This window comes from Manis javanica, chromosome 5, assembly GCF_040802235.1.
Source record: "Manis javanica isolate MJ-LG chromosome 5, MJ_LKY, whole genome shotgun sequence".
Classification (NCBI taxonomy): Eukaryota; Metazoa; Chordata; class Mammalia; order Pholidota; family Manidae; genus Manis; species Manis javanica.
This window is the reverse complement of record NC_133160.1, coordinates 27,145,631-27,172,560: the sequence shown is the minus strand read 5'-3', so window position 1 is coordinate 27,172,560 and position 26,930 is coordinate 27,145,631. Positions and strand designations below refer to the sequence as shown.

At 49.6% G+C, this 26,930-nt stretch overlaps 2 protein-coding genes and 1 pseudogene across 3 annotated transcripts in view; 2 read left to right on the top strand and 1 right to left on the bottom strand.

The window, feature by feature from the left end:
• LOC140849694 (uncharacterized) overlaps nt 1-23,872 on the bottom strand; it is a 48,409-nt gene extending 24,537 nt beyond the window's left edge. The window contains 11 exon segments of the mRNA XM_073238037.1: nt 13,226-13,357; nt 14,591-14,783; nt 15,611-15,820; nt 16,588-16,658; nt 17,403-17,630; nt 18,854-18,919; nt 18,922-18,966; nt 20,352-20,489; nt 21,997-22,044; nt 23,166-23,591; nt 23,672-23,872. Coding sequence (XP_073094138.1) covers nt 13,226-13,357; nt 14,591-14,783; nt 15,611-15,820; nt 16,588-16,658; nt 17,403-17,630; nt 18,854-18,919; nt 18,922-18,966; nt 20,352-20,489; nt 21,997-22,044; nt 23,166-23,591; nt 23,672-23,872 — 1,758 coding nt within the window.
• The window catches only part of LOC140849515 (syntenin-2-like), a 137,805-nt gene that overhangs the window by 55,819 nt on the left and 55,056 nt on the right, over nt 1-26,930 (top strand). The gene's annotated exons all lie outside the window — the stretch shown is intronic.
• Nucleotides 8,447-10,825, top strand: LOC140849495 (uncharacterized; annotated as a pseudogene).

Here is a 26,930-nt window from a genome sequence, read left to right as displayed (position 1 = left end):
TTATATATTCTGGACGTCAAGCCTTTATCGGATCTGTCATTTTCAAATATATTCTCCCATACTGTAGGGTTCCTTTTTGTTCTATTGATGGTGTCTTTCACTGTACAGAAGCTTTTCAGCTTAATGTAGTCCCACTTGCTCATTTTTGCTGTTGTTTTCCTTGCCTGGGGAGATATGTTCAAGAAGAGGTCACTCATGTTTATGTCTAAGAGGTTTTTGCCTATGTTTTTTTCCAAGAGTTTAATGGTTTCATGACTTACATTCAGGTCTTTGATCCATTTTGAGTTTACCTTTGTATATGGGGTTAGACAATTGTCCAGTTTCATTCTCCTACATGTATCTGTCCAGTTTTGCCAGCACCATCTGTTGAAGAGACTGTCATTTTGCCATTGTATGTGCATGGCTCCTTTATCAAATATTAATTGACCATATATGTTTGGGTTAATTTCTGAAGTCTCTAATCTGTTCCACTGGTCTGTGGCTCTGTTCTTGTGCCAGTACCAAATTGTCTTGATTACTATGGCTTTGTAGTAGAGCTTGAAGTTGCGGAGTGAGATCCCCCCTACTTTATTCTTCTTTTTCAGGATTGCTTTGGCTATTCGGGGTCTTTGGTGTTTCCTTATAAATTTTTGAATTATTTGTTCCAATTCATTGAAGAATGTTGCTGGTAATTTGAGAAGGATTGCATCAAATCTGTATATTGCTTTGGGCAGGATGACCATTTTGACGATATTAATTCTTCCTAGCCTTGAGCATGGGATAAGTTTCCATTTATTAGTGTCCCCTTTACTTTCTCTTAAGAGTGACTTGTAGTTTTCAGAGTATAAGTCTTTCACTTCTTTGGTTAGGTTTATTCCTAGGTATTTTATTCTTTTTGATGCAATGGTGAATGGAATTGTTTTCCTGATTTCTCTTTCTGTTGATTCATTGTTAGTGTATAGGAAAGCTACAGATTTCTGTGTGTTAAGTTTGTATCCTGCAACTTTGCAGTATTCCGATATCAGTTCTAGTAGTTTTGGAGTGGAGTCTTTAGGGTTTTTTATGGACAGTATCATATCATCTGCAAATAGTGACAGTTTAACTTCTTTACCAATCTGGATTCCTTGTATTTCTTTGCATTGTCTGATTGCCGTGGCTAGGACCTCCACTACTATGTTAAATAACAGTGGGGAGAGTGGGCATCCCTGTCTTGTTCCCGATCTCAGAGGAAATGCTTTCAGCTTCTTGCTGTTCAGTATAATGCTGGCTGTGGGTTTATCATATATGACCTTTATTATGTTGAGGTACTTGCCCTCTATTCCCATTTTGCTCAGAGTTTTTATCATGAATGGATGTTGAATTTTGTCAAATGCTTTTTCAGCATCTGTGGAGATGATCATGTGGTTTTTGTCTTTCTTTTTGTTGATGTGGTGGATGATGTTGATGGATTTTCGAATGTTGTACCATCCTTGCATCCCTGGGATGAACCCCACTGGTCATGGTGTATGATCCTTTTGATATACTGTTGAATTCTGTTTGCTAATATTTTATTGAGTATTTTTGCATCTACATTCATCAGGGATATCAGTCTGTAATTTTCTTTTTTGGTGGGGTCTTTGCCTGGTTTTGGTATGAGGTTGATGTTGGCTTCATAGAATGAGTTTGGGAGTATTCCCTCTTCTTCTATTTTGTGGAACACTTTAAGGAGAATGGGTATTATGTCCTCTCTGTGTGTCTGATAAAATTCCGAGGTAAATCCGTCTGGCCCCGGGGTTTTTGTTCTTGGGTAGTTTTTTGATTACTGTTTCAATTTCTTTGCTCATAATTGGTTTGTTTAACTTTTGTGTTTCTTCCTTGGTCAGTCTTGGGAGGTTGTATTTTTCTAGGAAGTTGTCCATTTCTTCTAGGTTTTCCAGCTTGTTGGCATATAGGTTTTCATAGTAGTCTTTAATAATTCTTTGTATTTCTGTGGAGTCTGTCGTGATTTTTCCATTCTCATTTCTGATTATGTTGATTTGTGTTGACTCTCTTTTTCTCTTAATAAGTTGGGCTAGAGGCTTATCTATTTTGTTTATTTTCTCGAAGAACTAGCTCTTGGTTTTGTTGATTTTTGCTATTGTTTTATTCTTCTCAATTTTGTTTATTTCTTCTCTGATCTTTATTATATCCCTCCTTCTGCTGACTTTAGGCCTCTTTTGTTCTTCTTTTTCCAGTTTGGTAAGTGTGATGTTAGACTATTCATTTGGGATTGTTCTTCCTTCTTCAAGTGTGCCTGGATTGTTATATACTTTCCTCTTAAGACTGCTTTCGCTGCATCCCACAGAAGTTGGGGCTTAGTGTTGTTGTTGTCATTTGTTTCTATATATTCCTTGATCTCTATTTTGACTTGTTCATTGATCCATTGATTATTTAGTAGCATGTTGTTAAGCCTCCATGTGTTTGTGAGCCTTTTTGTTTTCTTTGTAGAATTTATTTCTACTTTTATACCTTTGTGGTCTGAAAAATTGGTTGGTAGAATTTCAATATTTTGGAATTTACTGAGGCTCTTTTTGTGGGCTTGTATGTGGTCTATTCTGGAGAATGTTCCATGTGCACTTGAGAAGAATGTATATCCTGTTGCTTTTGGATGTAGAGTTCTACAGATGTCTATTAGGTCCATCTGTTCTAGTGTGTTGTTCAGTGCCTGTGTGTCCTTACTTATTTTCTGACTGGTGGATCTATCCTTTGGGGTGAGTGGTGTGTTGAAGTCTCCTACAATGAATGCATTGCAGTCTATTTCCCTCTTTAGTTCTGTTAGTATTTGCTTCACATATGCTGGTGCTCCTGTGTTGGGTGCATATATATTTAGAATGGTTATATCCTCTTGTTGGACTGAGCCCTTTATCATTATGTTGTATCCTTCTTTATCTCTTGTTACTTTCTTTGTTTTGAAGCCTATTTTCTCTGATATTAGTACTGCAACCCCTGCTTTCTTCTCACTGTTGTTTGCCTGAAATATGTTTTTCCATCCCTTGACTTTTAGTCTATGCTTATCTTTGGGTTTAAGGTGAGTTTCTTGTAAGCAGCATATAGATGGGTCTTGCTTTTTTATCCATTCTATTACTCTGTGTCTTTTGATTGGTGCATTAAGTCCATTTACATTTAGGGTGACTATTGAGAGATATGTACTTATTCCCATTGCAGGCTTTAAATTCGTGGTTACCGAAGGTTCAAGGTTAGCTTCTTTAGTATCTTACTGCCTAACTTAGCTCGCTTATTGAGCTGTTATATACACTGTCTGGAGATTCTTTTCTTCTCTCCCTTTTTATTCCTCCTCCTCCATTCTTCATATGTTGTGTGTTTTGTTCTGTGCTCTTTTTAGGGGTGCTCCCATCTAGAGCAGTCCCTGTAGGATGCCCTGTAGAGGTGGTTTGTGGGAAGCAAATTCCCTCAGCTTTTGCTTGTCTGGGAATTGTTTAATCCTGCCCTCATATTTAAATGATATTCATGCTGGATACAGTATCCTTGGTTCAAGGCCCTTCTGTTTCATTGCATTAAGTATATCATGCCATTCTCTTCTGGCCTGTAGGGTTTCTGTCGAGAAGTCTGATGTTAGCCTGATGGGTTTTCCTTTATAGGTGACCTTTTTCTCTCTAGCTGCCTTTAAAACTCTTTCCTTGTCCTTGATCCTTGCCATTTTAATTACTATGTGTCTTGGTGTTGTCCTCCGTGGATCCTTTCTGTTGGGGGTTCTGTGTAATTCCATGGTCTGTTTGATTATTTCCTCCCCCAGTTTGGGGAAGTTTTCAGCAATTATTTCTTCAAAGAGACTTTCTATCCCTCTTCCTCTCTCTTCTTCTTCTGGTATCCCTATAATACGAATATTATTCCTTTTGGCTTGGTCACATAGTTCTCTTAGTGTTGTTTCATTCCTGGAGATCCTTTTATCTCTCTCTATGTCAGCTTCTATATGTTCCTGTTCTCTGGCTTCTATTCCTTCAATGGCCTCTTGCATCTTATCCATTCTGCTTATAAATCCTTCCAGGGATTGTTTCACTTCTGTGATCTCCTTCCTGACATCTGTGATCTCCTTCCGGACTTCATCGCACTGCTCTTGCATTTTTCTCTGCATCTCATCCCATTGCTCTTGCATTTTTCTCTGCATCTCTGTCAGCATGTTCATGATTTTTATTTTGAATTCTTTTTCAGGAGGACTGGTTAGGTCTGTCTCCTTCTCAGGTGTTGTCTCTGTGATCTTTGTCTGCCTGCAGTTTTGCCTTTTCATGGTGATAGAGATAGTTTGCAGAGCTGGTACAAGTGACCGCTGGAAGAGCTTCCCTTCTTGTTGGTTTGTGGCCTTCCTCTCCTGGGAGAATAGCGACCTCTAGTGGCTTGTGCTGGGTAGCTGTGTGCAGACAGGGTTTCTGCTTCCTGCCCGGTTGCTATTGGGTTTATTTCCGCTGTTGCTGTGGGTGTGGCCTGGCTGGGGCTGTTCCTCCAAAATGTTGGAGCCCCGTTGGAGGGGGAGCGGCTGGGAGGCTATTTATCTCCTTAAGGGGCCTCTGTGCTCCCTGCTGCCCAGGGGGTTAGAGTTCCTATAGATCCCCAGATTCCCTACCTCTGGTCTAAGTAACCTGTCCTGCCCCTTTAAGACTTCCAAAAAGCACTCTCCATACCAAAACAACAACAGCAACAATGAGAGAGGGAACAGCAAAAAAAAAAAAAAAAAAGGGAAAAAACAGGTGATTTTTTTTTTTGTCCTCAGCGCCGGTCCCAGGCACCCGATCACTGGTCCTGCTGCCCTGTCTCCCTAGCACGAGGGTCCCTGTCCTTTCAAGGCTTCCAAAAAGCACCCGCCCATCGGTCCGCAGGGAAAAACGCGCGATATTCTTTGTCCTCAGGTGCCGGTCCCAGGCACCCGCTCACCAGTCCCGCCGCCCTGCCTCCCTAGCACCGGGTTCCCTGTCCCTTTAAGGCTTCCAAAAAGCGCTCGCCAAAAAGAAAAAAAAAGGGGGGGAAACACGCGATTTCCTCCTTTCTCAGGTGCCGGTCTCAGGCACCCGCCCACCAGTCCCGCAGGGATAAACGCGGGATATTCTTTGTCCTCAGGCGCCGGTCCCAGGCACCCACTCACCAGTCCCGCCGCCCTGCCTCCCTAGCACCGGGGTCCCTGTCCCTTTAAGGCTTCCAAAAAGCGCTCGCCAAAAAGAGAAAAAAAAAGGGGAAAAACGCGTGATTTCCTCCGTCCTCAGGCGCTGGTCTCAGGCACCAACTCACCGGTCCCGCAGGGAAAAATTAGGGATATTCTTTGTCCTCAGGTGCCGGTCCCAGGCACCCGCTCACTGGTCCCGCCACCCTGCCTCCCTAGCAACGGGGGCCCTGTCCCTTTAAGGCTTCCAAAAAGCACTCGCCAAAAAAAAAAAACCACTCCGGTTTCTTTCCATCCGCCGGGAGCCAGGGCACGGGGCGCTCGGGTCCCGCCGGCCTGGGGCTTGTATCTTACCCCCTTTGCAAGGCGCTGGGTTCTTGCAGGTGTGGATGTGGTCTGGATGTTGTCCTGTGTCCTGTGGTCTCTATTTTAGGAAGATTTTTCTTTGTTATATTTTCATAGCTCTATGTGTTTTTGGGAGGAGATTTCCACTGCTCTACTCACACCGCCATCCTGGCTCCGCCTCAAGCATATATTTTTAAATTATGAAATATACATGCAAGATCAAACCAATGGAATAATAGAGAAGATCCAGAAAGAGATTATAGAAGACTATAATATATAAAAATGATAGAATCTTAAGCCCGTGGGGAAAAGATAAACTGTTCAAGAAATCGTATCTGAACAACTGGCCACCAGTTTATTTTAAAAATTAGATTCATACATCACAACATACACAAAATTACTTAGATGGGACAAAAAGCTGACTAAATATATATATTAGAAACAGTTATAAAAAAACATAATCTTTTCTGAGATCTAAGGATATACCATGCCTTTCTCTATTGTCACAAAAAAAAAACCAAAGATAGCTAGATAAAAATTAAATCTTAGGTCATAACACAAAGGCAGATGAGATGACAATACCTGTAACATACAACAGGCAAAGGATTCATTTCCAAAGCATATAAAGAGTTCCAAAAAATTAATTTTTAAAAAAGGGCAAAGGATATGTAAATACATAGGCAGATTTTCCTGTGAAGTTCAAGGCCAAGGTCAAGTTCAGGCCCTTCCAAGGTCCTGGGAGGAATAGCAACACGCAGACATATCCTAGAAATTTAATGCACTGAAAAAACAGAAATGACTAACAAATATACAAAAATCTCAGTATCACAAATAACTAGAGAACTGTAAAAGAACAATGCTATTTTCCACCTACCAGACAAACAGAAATTAAGAAAAGGCTAATGCTTATTACCTGCTTTGTATGAGGACAGAGGCAGATGCACACACTGTTGGAGAGTGTGTAGATCCCCACGGTCTTTGGGGAGAGCAAATCAGCTTGGTAACCAGAATGTACACTGTGCATACTTGGTGACCCAACAATAGAAACCCTGCATTACTGCACAGACAAACCTATAAGGGTCCTGATAGGGACCACTGATTAAAATAGCCAAAAACTAGGAACGACTTAAATGTTTATCAATTGGGCATTCATTAATTAAATTACGGTGAACACAAAGGAATACACTGCAGAAATACATAGGCAGATTTTTCTGTGAAGTTCAAGGCCAAGGTCAAGTTCAAGGCCCTTCCAAGGTCCTGGGAGGAATAGCAACACGCAGTGATTGTTACAACTGTCAGTCAGCTTTCTAGGTTTTGAAATTCGTTGTCATTCTTTTCTCATTCTAAATAAGTTTTCATGTTTGCATCTCATTTCTTATTCATAATTTTGTGTTATTTTTCATAAAGGTTGCCTCCCAAATGGGCTCCAAAACACATAGATTGGCCTTCTGTATGAAGCTATTAAAAAGAATAAAGCTGATTCACCTGTACTGAGAGGAAAAGTCCATGGTACATTACTAGGTTAAAACAAGAAAAAAGCAAACAGCTGAAGTATGGTCTCAAATGCTCCCAGTTTGGGTTGAAATCAAAACTATACCTGTGTGTACAGCATATAGGAAAATAACAATAAATCTCAGAGATACACATTTACTTCTTTATAGTAGTTGTTGTCATTTTTTAAGGAAATTTGAAAATTTTTGTCATCGGCATTCTCCAGATCATTTCTCCTAAAATGTGATTCCCCACAGCTGTACAGGATTCCCCTAAGTGATGCATGTGCCATGAAGATCTCCAGATGGCATGTGCCATTTCTGAACTGGGGGAAGCCAAGGCTTTCTTCACAACCCTTCCCGATCCAGCCTGGGGCAGCCAGAGCAGGATGAAGGTGAATGAGCGGTAGGGACTGTGGCAGGCCTGGAGAAGGCCAGGGGCCATGGCACCACATGGTCAGGGCTGTGTAGCCAGGGTCAGGAGTGGGCACAGTGAAGAGGAGCACCGACAGGATGCTGGGCCCTGCACAGGACAGAGCAGGACCCACACGGCCAGGAGGCAGCTAACCAACGCTATTCCTTCTGCACTCTGCACCCAGCCCCCAACACCTCAAACATATCCCCCTGCCCATTTTGGAAAGAACTCCTGAACAAAGTTGGGCATCCCAGCCTCACTCAGCCCAGTGGTTCCAGATGGTTCTCAGCCACAGGGGACTAACGGTCTCCCTGGAACCCCGTTCAGAAGCTGAGCCTACACATGAGCTTGACTTCATAGCTTTCAGAGCAGTTTGCCACCCCCACCAATTTGTCCTTCACCCCTAGGGAGGCAGCCGAGGACTGGGGCTTCACCTGCACACTGTAAGGGACACAGCTTTGCCTGAATCCGTGTCCTTGCCTCCTTTCCAGCGTCCTTTCTGTCTTACCCATGCTCTTCTGACATGGCCAGACAGAAATGGTGGGAGGAGAGGCCTGACAGGTAAGACCCCCTGAAGTGTCCTTTCCCCAGCCCACCCTCACCCCCTCATCCACTAAGGAAAGGTTGGGGCCAAGGGTGACCTAAGAGCTGGGGACGCTCTCCAGGACACCATCCCGAGAAGTTTCCCTCTGTCCACTGTCCAGCTCCCCAGAGGAAAAGGACTTTGCTGCTTGAGGAGTAGTAGGGTGGGAGGCAGAACACTGAGAAGCCAGAGTGGGCCACCATTACACAGTGACACACACACACACACACACACACACACACACACACACACACACACACACCACACCCCCACCATAGTGCCTGAAATCTCACCAACAGATATTCAGTCCTTTGCATATAACTTGCCGGTCAAAAATTCAATCAAGATTCATGTTACAAATCCATATGACACACATCTGGTCAGATAAAAAGCCCAAGGTATTCCCAACAGTGACAGTGACAAAGAGATAAGGACTCAGACTTTAAAAAGAAACAGCTCTGCAAGCAGGTCCTGGCTCAGCCATTTTCTGGCAGTGAGAATTCTGGGCAGATCACTCCACCTTGTGGAGCCTCGGTTTTCTTATCCATAAAATGGGAATAATAATAGTACATACCTATCAGGACTGTTTTAGGGATAAAATAAAAATAATTCATGTAGGACTCCTCCTCCTCCCCGCCCCTGCCCGTGCAGGGAGTCAAGCTAGGGTGCGCAGGCAGGGCCGCGAGGCGGCTGCGGGCGGGGCACCGGCGCGGGGCGCAGGGGCCGGCGGGCGGGGGCGCGTGGCGGGCGGCCGGCACCGGGGGTGGTGCCTCAGCCAGCCCTCCTCCCGGGCTCAACCGGGAGGGGGCCTGGGCCGACGCGGGGCGAAGAGAGCCGCGCCTGGCCCCTCCCCTCCGTTTCCCCCCTCCAGAGTTGCTGTCTCCCCCGGGGCCGGACAGTCTTATGATCCAGCGGGTCCTCCTGGGGAGGCCGGGCCGGGGAGAGGGCGCCGGCACGGAGAGGCGGGAGCAGCAGGCGGGCAAGGCGACCGGGGTCCGGGCGGGGATCCAGGCAGGGACCAAGGCGCAGGCAGCGCCCCGGGCCCGCCACCCCCTCCTCTCGGGCCGGGGGAGCCGCTGCATGGGGCCAGGGGGACGCCCGTGCTGCGCGGAGCGGCGGCGGCGGACCCCCCAGGAGGGCTGGGGTTGAGCCCGGGTCCGGAGCGGGGGCTCCGGGAGGACCATGCCCGGAGGCCGGCGGGCCGCAGCATGGCTCACGGGCCCGGCGCGCTGATGCTCAAGTGCGTGGTGGTCGGCGACGGGGCGGTGGGCAAGACGTGCCTACTCATGAGCTATGCCAACGACGCCTTTCCGGAGGAGTACGTGCCCACCGTCTTCGACCACTACGCAGTCAGCGTCTCCGTGGGGGGCAAGCAGTACCTCCTGGGACCATACGACACGGCCCGACAGGAAGACTATGATCGTCTGAGGCCTTTATCTCATCCAATGACTGATGTCTTCCTTATATGCTTCTCTGTGGTAAATCCAGCCTCATTTCAAAATGTGAAAGAGGAGTGGGTACCAGAACTTAAGAATATGCACCAAATGTACCCTTTTTATTAAGAGGAACTCAGACTGATCTCCGAGATGACCCCCAAAACTTTAGCAAGACTGAATGATATGAAAGAAAAACCTGTATGAGTGGAACAAGGACAGAAACTAGCATAAGAGATAGGAGCATGCTGCTATGTGGAATGTTCAGCTTTAACCCAGAAGGGATTGAAGACTGTTTCTGATGAGGCTATCATAGTCATTTTAACTCCAAAGAAACACACAGTAAAAAAAAGAATAGGATCAAGATGTATAAACTGTTGTTTGATTACGTGAGACATCTTCCGTGGCCAAGGAACTGTCCGTTTCTCTCAGAAAGCATATGAAATGCCATAGCTACACTCAGACCTCTGAGAATGAAGCAGTTTAAAATTTGAAAGAAAAAAATCCCACAACCCTGTCCTCAGAATTCTGTCAAGTTCACTAAGAATGTTTCTTAAAGGTACAAGAGCTGCAAACAGCATCTGAAGCCACAATCTATTATAAATACTTTATTTCAACTAGAAGGTACAATCTCTCAGGGGTTTCATAGTTTAAAAAGCTACAATCACATCATGCTGTAACTACATAAAAAACAGTGCTGTGAATGGAACTGTCTGGCTTAGACCATATGCATCTCTGCACAGTCCTTATGGAATCTGCACAAAGAAATATCTTCTCCCTTTGCTTCAATTAATTGTTCTTGTATGTAAGTTGCTTCCTATTCCAGTATATCCAGAGTGGCGAAATAATAAGGCCAGCCATGTAGCCAAAGGTCGCTCCGAGTGTACAGGAGATGGGCCATACCTGAGGAGAGAATGTATGAGATCAGAAAGAACAGATGTTTTATTACCACCTGAGCACAAGTTAAGTGTAACCTAAACATTTCTATATTAAAGCCTAATGTGCTTTCTTAAAGAATGCCAAAAGTGTAATAAGGCCATAACTGCATTTATCATGAACACTAAAAATGTACACATTTTAGTTAATGTGCATTTAACTGTAACAACGCTTCTGGCGATTGTAGATTTAGTTTGATGCTCCCCAAACTGCATCAGACACATGCTAAAATTACAAATTAAAATTTTGGATCAGACTTTGCCACAATCCTGGACTCAATTTAGCTCTCTGAACTAGTTGGTAATTTTGTTTCTTCATTTCCACATTGGCTTGTATATCAAATGAAATGATAAATGGGTATGCTGACCAAATCACAAGAAACTAAATCGTGTTAAAGAGAAAGACCTAGAATTCAAGTGTTTTACATGGAATTTATAACAAAGCAACTGCTTCCATAATAAAACTGATGTTACCTTTCAAAAAAAATAATACTAATAATTCATGTAAACTTTTAACAGATTTAATGATATAATTAATAATAGATATATTATAGAATATATAACAAATAATAATGTAACTGAAGAGCTCAATAAATATTAGCTGTTGTTTATATTATTATTAGACTGAAATATGACACAACACATCAAAAACTTCCCAAGAATGCATTTCTACTCCTACAGTTTTATACCTGGGAAACAGACAAGAGATCCAGAATTTATGTACAAGGATGCTCATGGCAATACTGCTTACAAAGGCAAAACCTAGAAACCTAATCGCCCATCAGCAACAGCAGTCTGGCTAGATAAATAAAATAATTCATTTTTAGGTCACAAAATAATATAATTTATTTAGTACACTTGCATAGCAAACACCAGAACACTATGCAACTACCGAAAGGAAAGCTGTGGGTCCATAAACACCACCGCAAAAAAATGCCATCAGGTGTTGGATGAAAAAGAGGAAGTGGCTGAATAATATATATAATATGATATTACTTAGTGAAAAAAAATCAACAGGTACATATATGCATTCATACATGTCTGTGCTTTCATGTGCCCAGAAAAAAGACTAGGAGAACACGTCTTAACAGCAATTGCCTCTGGAGATTTAGGAGGGAGGTAGCCATTCTTTCACTTCACACATTCCTATGAGGCTGGAATTGTTTAGTTTGAATGAAGGACACATATCACTTTTTAATTAGAGGGAGGAGAGAAGGGCTATTTCTTGAACACCCCAAATAAGCTCCCTGTGAGAGCCTTTGTGCCTGTAGGTCCCTGTGCCTGGGTCACTGTCCCTCCAGATAGCTGCAGGCTTCACACTCTGTGCAAATGCCACTTCCTCTGTAAAGCCCACCCTGACCACCCTATTTAAACAGCAGTATCCTCTCCCCCTCCCATGCCATTCTCCCTACCTCTTCCTAGTTTTCTTGTTCTCCATCGTACTCGCTCACCCTATGACCTCCCACTTATTTTACTGGCTGGTTCATTATCTGTCTCACCCTGACTAGAAGGTCAGCTCCAGGAGGGCACAGGCTTTCGTCTCATTCACCTGTGCCTCTCCAGTGCCTGGCAAGGGGCAAATGCTCAACGAATAACTGTGTGTACCCTCAAAATCTCAATCATATATAAACTAGTCACAGGCATGGCAGTACAGCCTAGAAACCAGAGTCAACAATCCTGTAACATCTTTCTATGCTGATAGTAACCGCACTAGTTGGGGTGAGCATCTAATAATGCAGATAACTGTCAAATCACTGTTGTATACTTGAGACCAATACACTATTGTATATTAACTATTCAATAGAAAAATAATAATAACTATCTGTGCCCTGACAGGACTAGTCACAGTCAAAGGTGGGGCTCTGATTCATCTACCTTGGTCCAATTCTCGGACTGAAAGAGATGCGGTCTCATGAGCAATTCTGCTTCTAGGAGTCCATCCTTCTGACACACTCACACAAGTGCACAGAAATTTACGTACAAGGATGTTCAATGTACTGCCATCACGAAAGTTAAGAACTGGAACTAACCTGTATGTCTATCAATAGAAAACTGAATTAGTAGATTACAGCACATCTAAACTATTGGGTATTATGCAATTATTTGAAAAAATAAGATAACAAATATTAAGCCAAGTCTAAATTACTGATACGAAAGCATCATGATATGCAGTTAAATTTTTTAAAAAGCAAATAGCAGGACATAGCTACAATTTTACATCAGTAGTCTGAAAAGTTAAAGGACAGAGGCTAAACCAACCATGCTCTGGGATACCACCCCCATGTCCTCCAGTCCCTGGTCCCTGGAGGGGAATAAGGGGACAGTCCTTCCACGCCCTAACACAACCATAATTTGTACTTTCACTGGACTCATGGTAGGGAATTAGGAAATCCACATAATCTCTGAATGACTACTATATCTCTGCAGATTAAAGCTACAAGGGGCCTTAGGAGTCACCTCATCCAGCAGTGACAGCACAGTAAGGGGAGTCCATGGTCAGAAGCAGAAAGATACAGGAGGAAGGGAGAGCACAGGTGACCGATCCCCGCACAGGTGTCATACCAAACACCCCAGCAGGGCACAGAAGGGCATTTTTAACAGTGGACTCTGGAAATGGTCCTGCCTCCCAGGTCCAGCCCACCAACCAGGAAGGGACACTGCTCATCCTCTGTAAAGCCCTAGCCCTATTTAAACAGCAGTACAGGCTCATCACCCTAGACACACCCCGGGAGCTTCCCCCAGGCACAGCAGCCCTGAAGTTGGAATCCTGAGTGGTTCCATCAAATCCACCATGCCTTTCCATGCCCTAGGGAGAACCAGGCTGGACCCTCCAGGCTCCCCGGCACAGCGGGTCCCAGCCCCTTTCCAACAGCTTGCCCCCAGCTCACACCCCACACCCTGCCTGGGCAGAGCCAACCTTCTCCACCGATGGGTGGGATTGCAGCAACATCTTCTGGAATTCCCCTTTGCTCCTTTCATTCTCTTGGATAACTGTCTGCCTGCCATGGGGATTTGGCAACATCTTGGGGCTGCCAGTGCTGAGAGGTTTCTAGAAAGCAAAACGGGCCTCCCAGGTCATCATGAGGGCTTCTCCCACCCTACGGAGGATCAGAGACCAGAGGCAGGTGCTGAAAGGGTGGCCACCACAGCCCCACTCGGTAGACAGTGCACCACCCTGTGAAGGCACAGCGGGGCTAACGGTGCTGGGCGTGACACACTGATGCTGAGTAATCTCCACGTTAAGTTACCAGCAGCTTCTGCTCTCAGGGCAGAGGTTTGAATTTGCCTTTGGGGAAGCCCCCCTTCGTTGTTCTAGAAGAGACACCCTTGCCTTGCCAAAGGTGAGAATAAAGGGATGCACACCCATTGCTCTAGAAGATTTGAATGCAGGCGGCAACCTTGATATTTCAAAGATGGTATGAGTGTCTTACAGAATGGACAGCGTGTGCATCCTACAGCAGAATTGCGTCCTCTAGGTCATGTAGACCACAGACTAGACTGCCATCTGCATGACAAGAATTGTGTGTTTGGGGAAGGTGGGGTTTCTCTTTCAGGCCTCAGCTCCCAGGAATGGGAATCAGACTTCAATTCCTGAGACAATCTGAAAGGCTCCCCATGCCCCACACAAGAGATTCCTGTATTCCCTGCTTAGGGTCAAACCACCCTGTGAGTAGGGGAAGGAGAGCTCCCTGTTCTTTCTCTCTACTCCTCCCAAAAAGGGACCATCAGTCAAGCCTGGAAGGGTTAGTCCTGGGGCACAGACAAGGGCTCAGATGGGCGGGAAGAGGTTTGCTTGCATCTGGGCATCAGGCCCTGGGCACCTGGTCTCCAGGCTGGTGATGCTTTTTGGAGGAGGTAGGCAGGCCTTGTGGCTCACCTCTGCCATGAGCTGGAGCATGCTGAAAAAGGATCTAACCTCTAGCTGTAGTTCTCTGGGTTGTCTTCTCTCCAGGCCCTGCCCCAAGCTTCCAGAAACTGGGGTCTGGTACTGGCCATTCTCTGGAAGGGACCCTGCCCAGGTTTAAGCAGGCTAGACAAGGTGGGCTAATCAGGAGGTGCCCAGCCCAGGCTTCAGTGCTCAAGACAGGTGCGCTGATAGATCTAAATGTGCTCTGGAAAGTGTCTGAATAGGAAAAGAAACACACAACAGGTGGACTCAGGGAGCTGGACAGTGAAGGTGGCCACCTGGCTCGGCTCTTGCTCCCACCCGCAGGGGCACAGGCCCATCTGGCTCTTTGTCTCTGGGGTCATCTGGCTCCTTGTTTCTAGGGCGTCACATCACTGGGGGGGCTGACATCAGGTTCCGCCTCAGGCTGACGTTTGCCACAGTATTGGCACTGGGGCCCTGGAGCTGCATGGGGGTTTTGTATGCCCATCTCTTGTGCCCCACACAGGCCTTGGTGGACCTGGAACTCTCAACTAGACATTCGTCTACTTCTTGCACCTGTGCCAGGAAGAGAGTGGCCCCTGGAGCACTACAATGTCCCAGAGGGAAAATTAATGCCCAATGCCAATACCAGAGGACCCTCTGGGTACCAGGCCTTAATGCCCAGAAAAGCATCAAGTGCCCTTAAAAGCATCGAACCTTGGACAAGGAGCTTATATTACCTTGACCCCTGGCCAGTCATTGATGCACTAAGTACAACTAGGCAGGAGCCTGCTCCCCTCAGGGACTCAGCTTCCCCACCTGTAAAATGGACAGTAGCTTCCAAATATTTTTGAGGTTGTTTTTCATCTTAAGGAAAGCTCCAATTACAAAAGCAGTTTTTAAAAACTGTGCTGCTCTGGGAACAGCTCCTGAAATAGCCTCCACGCATCTCTCCCCAAAATGTTTGGGAAACTACTAGATGAAGTGACCTCAGAGTCCCCTTACAGTTTTAATCTGCAAAGAAATGGTTAATTCAGAGACTGTATGGGTTTCCTAACTCCCTACCATGAGCCCAGTGAGCCTGGAGAGGGCATGTGTAATGGTGATGGGTTAGTTGGGAGCCAGCTTCAAGGAAAGAGTAATCTACTAGAGGGAACACGGCTGGCTCCACCAGAGTCAGATTGCCCGGGTTTGGATTTATCACTTCCTAGCTGTGTGACCTTAGACAAGATGCTTAACCTCTCTGTGCCTTCGTTTGCTCATCTTCCAAATGAGGATGATTATGGAGACCACCACCTACCTACCTAGCTCCCACCCTCCTCCAGAACAAGTGGCCACCATCCTCTCTACTTCCTGGGGTGCTCCCTACTGCTTAGGCCCTACGAGATTCACCCACAGCTGAGAGAGGCGAAAGGAGAGTGTGTCCCTGCTGACCAGACCTCCTTGGGTGACTGGGGCAAGGTGCTCACAGAGGCATAGAAACCGAAGATGGGCTTGAACGTGTGGATGTTCCAGAAGATAATGTTCCCACTGCAGGAGGAGGTCCCAAGACACTGGCTCTGGTATGTGGCCATGCTCAGGACGTCCTCCCTGTGGAAGGTCTGCCAGTGGTGGGACAGGAGCACAGGCCCGGTGTTGTGGATCCTGCACACATGGCCAGAGACAGGGGGGCAAGAGCTCAGCCTTCACGGTCCACTGGGGGAAACTCAAGTCCTTTGGTATCCCAGGAGCTGAATCAGAAGACCCTTGGGTGTCAGAGAAGGACTGAAGCTCTGTTCCTCTGACCTCACCTACTAAGTGCTTGCTACAAGGCCCTGTCCTGGGAGTTGGACAAAAACAAACCCGACACATTCGCCGCATTCAGTGACCTGAGTAAGGATTGAAGGTTAGAGCAGGGAAAGCCATGGCCCTAGAAAGGCCCTCCGACGAGGAAGGGGCCTGGCCCAGGCTGTTCCCTCTGCCTGGAATGCTCCTCTTACCCCAGGTGCTCACTGCTTCACTGAGACTCCTCCTACCCACTCTTCAGGTCCCACCTCACCCCTTACCTCTTCAGATGAGCCTTTTCTGATCACTCCTGAGACTAATTCAGAGACCTGTACTTGTTTTGCACAGCACTCATTATGAATGCTGTTATTTGATTAGTGTCTGCCTCCCCTTAGAGACTCCAGGAGGATGGAGACTTCACTCTTGTTTATACCCATCTGCAGCACCTTGCACAAACTCTAGAATATATTGACCTCAAGGGGTGAGGATGAATGGATGGATGGGCAGATGAAGCATTGGACGCTGCCCAGCACTTATTTCCTGCCTAGTGTTCCAACCACAAGCAAAGCTGGAATGGCGGAAGCTATCTAAATGAGAGAGGGAACAGTCAGTCGCCCTTACTACCTGCATGCACCCTTGCTACTCACATGAAGTACGTGATTCTCCTACTCCACCCAGTCACGCAGAATACTTTGTTCATATGGATAATCCCACTAATCTGTTGAAAATGAAAGAAAGTCAAAGTCTAAGGCACCTCAGAGAAAATGGTTCTGGGCCCCGAATGCCCTCCTAACTGTACTAAGCAAGAAGTCAAAACTCTCCAGGAGGGTGAGAACTCCCTAGAGTGCCTTCACATCCCATTAACTCATTAGATGAACTTGGAGGAGGTAGAAAACGTAGATATCCATGTCTGTTTTATAGGGCAATAAGTGGGAAACAGACAAGTGACTTGGTTAAGGTCAAACAACTGAGTGATAGTATCTGGACCAGTACTCAGATCCCTAGCTTCTTGGCCAAGTGCTCCATCTGAGTTGGTTAAAGGACTGTCATAGGGTTAGGAATGCTCAAGTCCCAAAGTGGGACTGCTCTGTGGACTGGCTTTGGCTTATGCCATACCCACAGACTGTCCCTATAACCCTGTCAGGCAATTCCCAATAGGGGTAAACAGGGTGGCTCTGAATCACCTGACCCCACTGCTAGAAATGCAACCCAAAGTTCTCATACATGGGGTAGGAAATGCTAACAAACTAGAAAAGCAGGGTAGTTACCATTCGTAGGACACTTATTAGGGACAGGCACTGTTACCTACATTTACTTCATGCACAAGGGCACAACGGCTCAGGGAGCCATGAAGCCTGGCAGTGCCTGTGCACAGCTGTTAAGGGCAGCATAAAACATAGTGCATCCCAGGGTCATGGGGGCTGTGCTTTGCTTCTTAAGAGGCCCCCTGAATCACACAGACCTCCAGCTGGTCTGGGTTGGGGAAGGTGATCAGGCATTCACCAGTGCTGTAGTTCCACATCTTTACGGTGCAATCACGCAAACGCGTGAGCAGGTCCCGCTCTGACTCATCCAAGGACATCGCGGTCAGCTCCACGTGCTGGTCACGAGTCACAGAAAACTCCACCATACTCCTGCCTGTCGCAGTCTCCCACACATTCACCATGCCATTCAGGCAGCCGCTTACCACCTGTGGGGAAGCACACAACTGGGGATCCTGGAGAGGAGAGAGTCCCCACTCCCACAGGTGGCTTCTGCCTGTCATGGCTGGGACTAGCTCAACACCCCTCCATACATTGAGAAGACAGGCATTCAGGGCTCTCCTGATGCCAGATAAGACACTCTTGTAAACTGGCCTTCCTCTGCTCTGTGCACAGGGCAGTACCAACAGCCACAGCTCTTTTGGAAGGAACCAGATAGGAGGAATCCCCTTTAACTTGGAAATAGAATGTATCAGAATCTATGCAGAGAAAGTCATCTCTAATTCAGAAAAGACATTTACTGAAGCATTAATCATGGGGTGGTGGGATGAAAGGCAGGGAAACCTACAGGAAAGAGGCTAACTTTCCCCTAAGTAGGGACATGTTGAGAGTAAAGGATGGTCACCTCATACAACACAACATTTTGCTGCCATTACAGCCCTTGTATAGTAGTGGTAGGTGAGTTCTCTTTCTGACCACCGCTCCTCCTGAAAACATCTGAAAAAGCCTGAGAGGTAGGGGGGGCTAAAACCAGCTGAAGGCGTGCGGGAGACCTAAAGTGTGCAGTCCGGTGGAGCCAGGAGCCCAGAAGAGAGGGGAGTGCAGAGACGGGAGCTCTGGCCTCGGGCGGCCGAAGCTGCAGCAGATGCAGCCTGCCCTGCCCAGACCCCAGGCCAGGAAAGGCATCCCAGGGGAAGGAGGCAGCGGTCCCAAGAACCCTCTCTGTCCCCACACTTCAGAAACCATGTCCCCACACCATGTGCCCAGTTGCCCTGCCCAATGCAGAGATCTCTTCTCGGGATCAGGGTGCTACCCACAGCCTGGGCCTCTCTTTCTTCCCACAGTGGACAAAGTCCAAGAACAGCTCCCCTAGAAACTGGTGCCCAGGATCAGAACCCCCATGGGAACCTAGCAGAGCAGCCCGCACCTAGCACACCATCTCCTACTCATGTAGAGATGCTGCCTGTGAGAACCGACCTGAGGCGGTGGCCCCGCTGCAGGTCAGAGGAGGCAGGAGATCCACTGGCCGAGTGGCGGACCTCCCACCTCACCACCGGCCAAGCCTCCACCGAGCTGCCGGCCGTGAGAGTTCAACCCACCCCACCACGGGCACTGACTGCCCCTTGGCTGCTGATTCAGACACATCGGGAGGTCTGGGTACTGCCTGTGTCACCAGGAACGCCTGCCCCAGAGACGAGCGTGGCCCACTCACCTGCTTCAAATTCGTGTTGTAGAGGATGGCGCACAGGGGTGAGCTGTAAGTGTGGTCTTCTCCCGTCCATTCCCACGCCCCTGGGTCTCCAAGTACCCTTTTAGGATTCCAATCTGTAAGCAAGGAGAGGGGCAGACAGCTGGGCAGTCAGAGGGCTCTGCCCTCAGTGACTGTGCCCAGGGAGAGACTTTTCAGACATTAAGACATCCAGACTGTGCACACGCCTGAGCCAGCCAGGCCCCTCAGCTCCCCAGCATGCCTCTCACCCCTACTCCATGGCCTCTACTCCCTGAGATCAGGACTCCCAAACCCTAGTGTTCTCATAACCCCCAAAGTCCAAGCCCAAGGTCCCTCATGACTTCAGAGGAGTTTAAAGCCTCGATCTGATGTCCCTCCTCTAGGAAGCCTTCCCTGACTACCCTCTGCCCTGGGCCTGTCTATGGATCAATGTCTCTGTGCTCCACGAACCACCTAACACATCTTCATGACAACACATGGCATTTTGTACTGAAATTCTCTGTTCTCCTTCTACTCTGTAGATTCCTTGAGGGATGGGACAGTGTCTAATTAATGTATTTTCTGCTCCTGACAAAGAGCAGGGATTTGATAATGTGTGATGACCTGAAATGAGCTCAAAAGTCTACTTAATTCAACAAATGCTTGCAGCCACTCTGGCACTCAGCAGAGATGGAGGAACCCATGAAACTCACTATCTGGGGAGAGCCAGTCAGGGGCACAAGGCTGGCATGTGTGCCAGGGTGGCTGGCCAACAGGGAGTATAGGCCTCTGTGGAGCTACCCCTTCCTCCCAACCACAAATGACACCTCATCAGCCTTTCTAGAAGCTCCCATTCACTGGCTGCCCATTGTCCAGGCCTCTCCTAAATCCCCATCTTGTCGTTAGGCCCCACACCACCCTGGACAGTCAGCCCCTTGTGCTTCTCCCATATATCTTATCCTCTGGGGGCAGGGGCAGGACACAGGGCACATGGGCACCATCTAAGTCACAGCTCACAGACGGTCTTCACATCAGTTCTCTCCAAGTCCTCTCCAGAGGGACTGCTCAGGTGTGGGCCCTGCCTTCCTGGAGGGAAGTCATGATTTAGCAGGCAAGGCCCAAGAGACGGACAGGACTCATATTAGGGCCAATACTGAGGGGAAGGCATGGGACCAAGGGAGCTTAGTGGGGAGGCTCCTGACCCAGCATGGGGATCAGGGCGGGCTTCCAGGAGGAGAGTCTGGAGGATGCACAGATCAGGAAAAGAGCAGCATCTGAGAGGGTGACAGGCTGGGGGCCTAGAAACAGTCTTCCAGGAAATCCCAAGAGACGGGATCCTCAGGGGCAAGCCACACTCTCAGCTTCGTCCTCATGGTGTAAATAAAGCACCGTCTCGGGAGGGACAGGACATGACCATCCCTTGGGTGTCCTGGGGGACACAGACCCTGGCCACAGTGGCCACCCTCTATGTGTAGCCACACCCCTGCTGCACAGCACTCACTGAAAAGGTGCTGCAGACCAGGGTGTTGTCGTTCGGGGGGAAGTGGGCATTGGTTGCAGGGCAGCTTCCCGGGGCAAACAACCTTCCACAGAAGGGCTGGTGGCATATGTGGTCCTCCAAATCACACACATGGATATTCTGACGGGGAGGAAACAGGCAGAAGCCACAAGTGGGTCCTCAGGGATGCAGCTGGCACGTGAGGCTGTAGGGTGCTCATGGCAGCAGGGCCAGGGGTCGACGGCACCAGCACTTCCAACACACCCACCACACTACATGTCTGCCACCCGCCGTACCCCTACAGCAGGGATGTCCCCATGCTCAGTTGTGGAGATCGAGGCTCAGTCACAGAGCCTTCCCCAGGGCCTCTCCCCTGCTCAAGCAGGGCCGGGCAGCTTTGACCATAAGGATCTCAGCAAGCCCGTCCCTGTGCCCACTCCAGCCTCCGGGCCTATGGCAGACGTGATGACGTCCGGATCCCAGGGCTGCCAGCTGCTGGGAGAATTCGACAAATGCAGGTGTCAGGCATGTGGGGAGGATGGCTGGGTGACCCCAAGGGTCCTGCCAATTCTCAATCTATTGAGTCCCAGAAGACAGAATACTGTCCCCTGAAGGGGACACCTGGAACCATGGGCCCGCATCCCCACACTGGCCAGGATGCCCAAGCAGCCCAGCAGATGGGGTGGTTCCCTGAGCCAAGAGCTGCAGAGAAGCAAGGTGCCAGGCCCTGAGCCAGGAGCCAGGAGCCAGGCATTTGAGAAAGGTCCTGTCAGGCCGTGAGGGCCAGGGCTCCCGGAAAGGGTCGCCGCAGACGTGAGAGGTCCACTTGGGTTGAGGGGGAGGGGGAGGGCAGGGGACTAGCTCCCATGTGTTATAGTGCGCACCTACTGTGTGCCAGACAGGACACTGTTCTTTTACCAGCAGTCTCCTCTAAACTACTCAACTCCCTGTTCTATGGAGAAGACTGAGATGCAGAAAAGGCCTTGCGCAGCACCACAGAGGAAGAAGCCAGCCTGGGCTTCCTGGGAACGCAGCTCCAGCGGACTGCTCAGAGCTGGCCTCAGGCCTGTAGCGGGGGCTGTTAGAGTCCCCCACCTCTAGCGAATTCCACCCAGAGACCTCCCTCCAGCATGTGGCAGGTAGGGGGCACCATCCGAGCTGGCTGTCCGCTGAGCATGCAGTTTCCCAGAATCGAACACTGCAGAATCCAGTCACGGCAGCACAGCACTGAACAGGCAGTCACCTCCACCAGCCTGCCCCTCATGCTTCTGCTCATGCATCCCAAGCCCCATTTTAGTCTCAGCTAGCTGTGATTAAGCACCCAAAATGAGACACACACTAAAACATATCTTTAAAATTTCCACACTTTCTGCATGAGACCAAAATCTAGCTGTCCCTGGACTTAAAATTCTGAATTTGGGAGGCATGTGGATCTGGGTGGAGGCCCCATATGTATGGAAGTCAAGAGATGGGATCCTTGCGGTCACCACCCAATCTTCAGCCCAAGGTCTCTGACTGAATGGGGTGCTGTCCTGTGGAACCACAGCCGTCCAAAACCTCCCTGACTAGGGGGGTCCAGGGAGACCAGGGGTCCAGGCCTAAACCCCTGCCCTGGGCAGCCAGTCAGGCCACGTGCGCACAAGCTCACCTGGGACTCTTCCTCTTCCCTCTGCCCAGGGTCCTGGCAGAGCAATTGCTGAAAACAGGGAGGAGCGGGCGAGAAGGCCCCTGCAGGGGGACCTCGAGGTATGACGCAGGCAGAGCTCCTTTCACAAGAAAGGTACCCAGCCCTTGGAACTCCTGAACACTTACTGCTCAGATGCCAAGTTCTGGTTTAAATGAACAAGGAGAACCACAGGCTCAACAAGCCCCAGGGCTTGAATGAAAGCCACGATTATGCTGCTGGGTGTCCCTTCAGGCAAGATCTGATCACAGTCATCCTGGACGCCCTGTGGGCCCCTCGGCAGTAGGCTGGATATGCCCTTTGTCATTGATGAGCAAGAAACCTGGGAAAGTTACTCATCTCAGAGGCTGGGTTTGCTCATCTATGGAGCCAATAGCAACTTCGGGGGAGTTCGGGGGAGACGGGACAGTGTGCAGCCTGGCAGGAGCCACGCGAAGGTCTTTCCTGGTCATGCTGGAGTGGACATAGCCTACACTACCAAGGGACTTCCGAATTTGGGGCAAAACTGGTACTAGTGGGAGCAGCCTCTCTGGCCATCCACCTCTAGCCTTCCAGAGCCCACTCTGGGGATGCCCACACTCTCACAAAGTGGCTGCTGGACTGTTGCTCAGTCTCATTAGGACTGACAGAAAGGGGGCCACCTCCAGGTGCTTGTGCTGGAGATGGGCCCTCTGGGAATGCACAGGGCTTGCCCTCCACAGGAAGACATCTGCGTGAATCAGGGATGCGGGGAGTTGGAGAAACCCGTTCTCAGTGCCGAGGTGTTCTTCTCTGTTGCCTGGCCTGTGGGGTCCCAGCCACGTCCGATCAGACCACCTTGGGGCCCCAGTCACCAGGCCCAGCTGCCCTTCTGACGGATGGAGGGACAAGGATCTTCCCCTGGCATGCACCTGGGGACAAGGAGAATGTCTCTCCAGGCTGGGACAAAGTGGCTAGTAAACACCCAGGCCCTCCACAGCTGGACCCTCACACGCAGCCCATGGGTCCCCCCTAGCAGCAGGGGTGGCTGCCTACATTGGTGTGCTGGGAAAGCACAGGGACTCGAGAGCCTGGAGTCTGTTTTCATCAACCAGAAGCTTCTCCTGCAGCCTCGCAGCCTCCTGCTTGCTCTGGGCTTCTGCTCACTGCAGCACCTGGTCATCCAGCATCTTCCTCTTGGCCAGGGAGATCTGCTCCTTGAGAGACTCGATGGCCTGTGCCTGCCCCCGGTACTCCACAGCCAGCTTCTCCAGCTCGTGCACCCGCAGCTCGGCATCGCGGCACCCGTCCTGGGCCTCCTGCAGCTCCAGCCGGGGCTGGCCAGCCTGCACCTCCAGCTGGGCCCACCAGTGCTGCTGTAGCCCAGCCACCTCATCCTGGGCCTCCTGCGGCTTCTGCCGCAGGCCCTCCTTCTCCTTCATGTGCATGGCCGTCTCGATGCTGCCCTTGGCCTGCAGGTTGCCCGGCTCCAGCTGGTGCTCCATCTCGATGCCCTCCATCCCTACCTTCAGCTCTCCGTTCTCCTTCTGCTGGGCCCCAGGGCCTGAGTTCAGGGTGGCCTTGACGTCGTCCAGGGACTTCTGGTGGTCCGAGGCCAGTGAGTCCAGCTAGGACTTCCAGTTGTCCATGAGCCCCATTTCTCGCTGGTGGCCTGCTGGACCTTCCGCCACTCCTGCGTGTACTTCTCGTTGGCCACCCGGAGCTTTTCCACCTCCTCCTGGTAGGCCCTCAGGGCCCTCTCGTACTTGTCCCGCAGCACTGCTCTCTGCTCTCCCTCTGGGGCTCCTTGCTGGCCAACAGAAGCCGCTCCCGTGGCTGCAGTGTCTCGGCAGCCTCCGGGTGGGCGGCGGGCGGCGGCCATCCCGAGTGCAGTAAGCACTGCTGCAGCTCCTCGATCTCGCCGCGTCGCAGGGTCAGCTCCTCCTCCAGCTGCGGCACCCGCCACTTCTGTGCTCAGCCACCCGGGAGAGAGGAAGGCTGGGGTCAATGGGCTGTCTGAGGACTCCACAGGGGCAAGGCGGGGCCTCCCCACTCAAGGGCCCCAGCCCCAGTGGGGGTGGGCCACAGGAAGGGAAGGGCGCCCACCTCCACCTGAGTGCCGGCTGTCTGTGGCCCTGCCTGCCACAGCCTCCAGGAAGACTTCCCTGGCTTGTACCCCAGTGATTCAAGGAGTCAACTGTCCTTGCTGCCCAAGGTGGCTTGGACAAAGCAGCAGTTAAGGCTTTCTCTACGTTCATTCTCTTTTTAAAGAGCAGAGATGACACGGAATTTTGCATTGTCCTGCTCTTGGAAGGTCCCCAGACAGTTGGGGTTGAATCACAGGGGCCGTCCGGAGGGCGTGGCCAAGGAAGGGTTTAATGCCTAAAGCAGAACAAAATTCGTGCTCCCAGACCTACCTTCTGATGGAAAACCCTGAGATGAGAAGCTTCATCCTCTAAAACTCCATCCTGACCTTGTCACTGGCCATCAATTTGGAAGCAATGTATTTAAAAGTTTTAAATCTTTTACCAGCTTAAAAAATTTTGTTTCTGAAAGTGATCTTTAGACTTCAGTAAACCTGTTTTTGTTTTTATAATCAGGTTGAACCCTAGCCCAACATGCCCGTGTGGAGGACTAACACCTGCTTACCGCCACTCGGTCAGTTTCTGCAAGCAGCCTTCATGCGCACGCGTGTCTACTGCGTGACACACCCTGTCACCCAGCAATGGCCAGTGCGCGCAAAGGGACCCAGTTGCCAGCGCATACACCATTCACTCGTGGGCTTAGGACGACCTACAGAAACTGACTGCTGCCCACCTCCCAGCCACATGCTGCTTGTGGTGGTTTTTCCCAATCACTGCTGGCAGGCTGTTTGGCTGCTTTGCCGAGACAACTACAGCTGGGCTATGTGCTGGGCAGGGCTGGCCAGCTGTTTGGATGTACGTGCCTGCACAGGGGGCCTGCCCTGGCACATGAAGAGGTCAGCTGGGCCCAGAGCCTGGACTCAGAACCAGGCCCTGGCTTAGCAGGACCTCACCCCCAAGCACAGCTTCCCTGGCCTATGACCCATGCCCTGACCCACGGTATCTTAACAGCCTGACCCTAGGGCTGACACAGAACCCCATGTCCTTCAGGCTGGCCCCTCCTACCACCATATTTAAGAGCCCCTGGGCTAGAGAGACCTGGGTCTGCGGTCCCTGACTTCCCAGCCTGGGGAGAAGGCAGGCGTGGACACGCTGTCCCCATGCCTGCCCACATTTGGGGCAGAATGTGCCCAAGAAGTCCCCGGTTTCTGGCCATGACGAAGCCCATCAAGGCAATGGATGGGGAGGGAGGAAGGGGAGGGTCTCACAGGACATTCCCAGCCAGTGGGACCAGGAGCTGGCCAGTGAAGACCCCTCCCCCCAACAAGTACCATGTGGCAGTGAAGACTAATCACGTCCCTAACCCTCTACTTCCCTCCTGGAAGGGGCGCAAAAGGAGGAAACAATGGGGAGAGACGTTAACGTTCATAAAAACATGGTCAAGGTGCTCAAGGCAGCATAAGAGTGGGTGTGATTTTTGTCCCATGCTGACTCCCGCAGGAGGGGTGGGCACTGAGCCGCGAGCCCCCAGACGGCCTTCGCGCGCCGTCTCCCGGCAACTTCGGAACGCGCGCGGCCAACGCTCAAAGCTCGCCTCGCCTCTGGCCCCGGCGCGCTAGCGAAGGGAGTTCGTGTGGCAGAGAGCCTTGGTCCCCGCTCGCCTGCCAGATCTCGGTGATCCCTCCGCATGGGAAATTTTCTCAGCAAGCTACGCCCCCCGCAGCTCGGCCCCGCCCCGGAGGCCAGGAGCCGCCCACCCGCCCGCCCCGCCCCGCCGGCTCCCGCGGCCCGTCGCTACCCCATTCACCCCTCAGTCCCCACTCCTTTCCTCCGATCCCCTTGGAGGCCTTGCTGCCGGTAAGATACGCTGACCCTCCCCAGACCGAGGAGTTGACTTTGTTTCTTTGGGTTTTTTTTTAATTCTATTTTATTAAGGTATTATTGATATAAACACTCTTATGAAGGTTTCACATGAAAAACCAATGTGGTTACTACATTCACCGCTGTTATCGTGTCCCCGCCACACCCCATTGCAGTCACTGCCCATCAGCGTAGTAAGATGCCAGAGTCACTATTTGCCTTCTTTGTACTAAACTGTCTTCCCCCTGATCCCCCCCACACCATGTGTGCCCATCATAATACCCCTGAATCCCCTTCTCCCACCCTCCCACACCCCTCCCCTTTGGTGACTGCTAGTCCCTTCTTGGGAGTCTGAGAGTCTGTGTTGTTTTGTTCCTTCAGTTTTGCTTCGTGTTATACTCCACAAAGGAGGGAAATCATTTGGTACTTGTCTTTCTCCGCCTGGCTTATTTCACTGAGCATAATATCCTTCAGCTCCTCCCATGTTGCTGCCAATTGTAGAATCTGTTTGTTTCTTATGGCTGAGTAGTATTCCATTGTGTATATGTACCACCTCTTCTTTATCCATGCATCTCCTGATGGACACTTAGGTTGCTTCTGTATTCTAGCTATTGCAAATAGTGCTGAAATAAACATAGGGGTGCATATGTCTTTTGGAATCTGAGAATTATATTCTTTGGGTAAATTCCTAGGAGTGAATTCCCAGGTCAAATGCTATTTCTATTCTTTGAGGAACCTCCATATTGCTTTCCACAATGGTTGAAATAGCTTACATTCCCATCAGCAGTGTAGGAGGGTTCCCCTTTCTCCACATACTCACCAGCATTTGTTGTTCTTAGTCTTTTCATACTGGCCATCCTTACTGGCATGAGGTGATATCTCATTGTGGTTTTTACTTGCATTTCCCTGATGATTAGTGATGTGGAGCATCTTTTCATGGGCTTGTTCACCATCTGAATTTCTTCTTTGAAAAGTGGTCTGTTCATATCCTCTGCC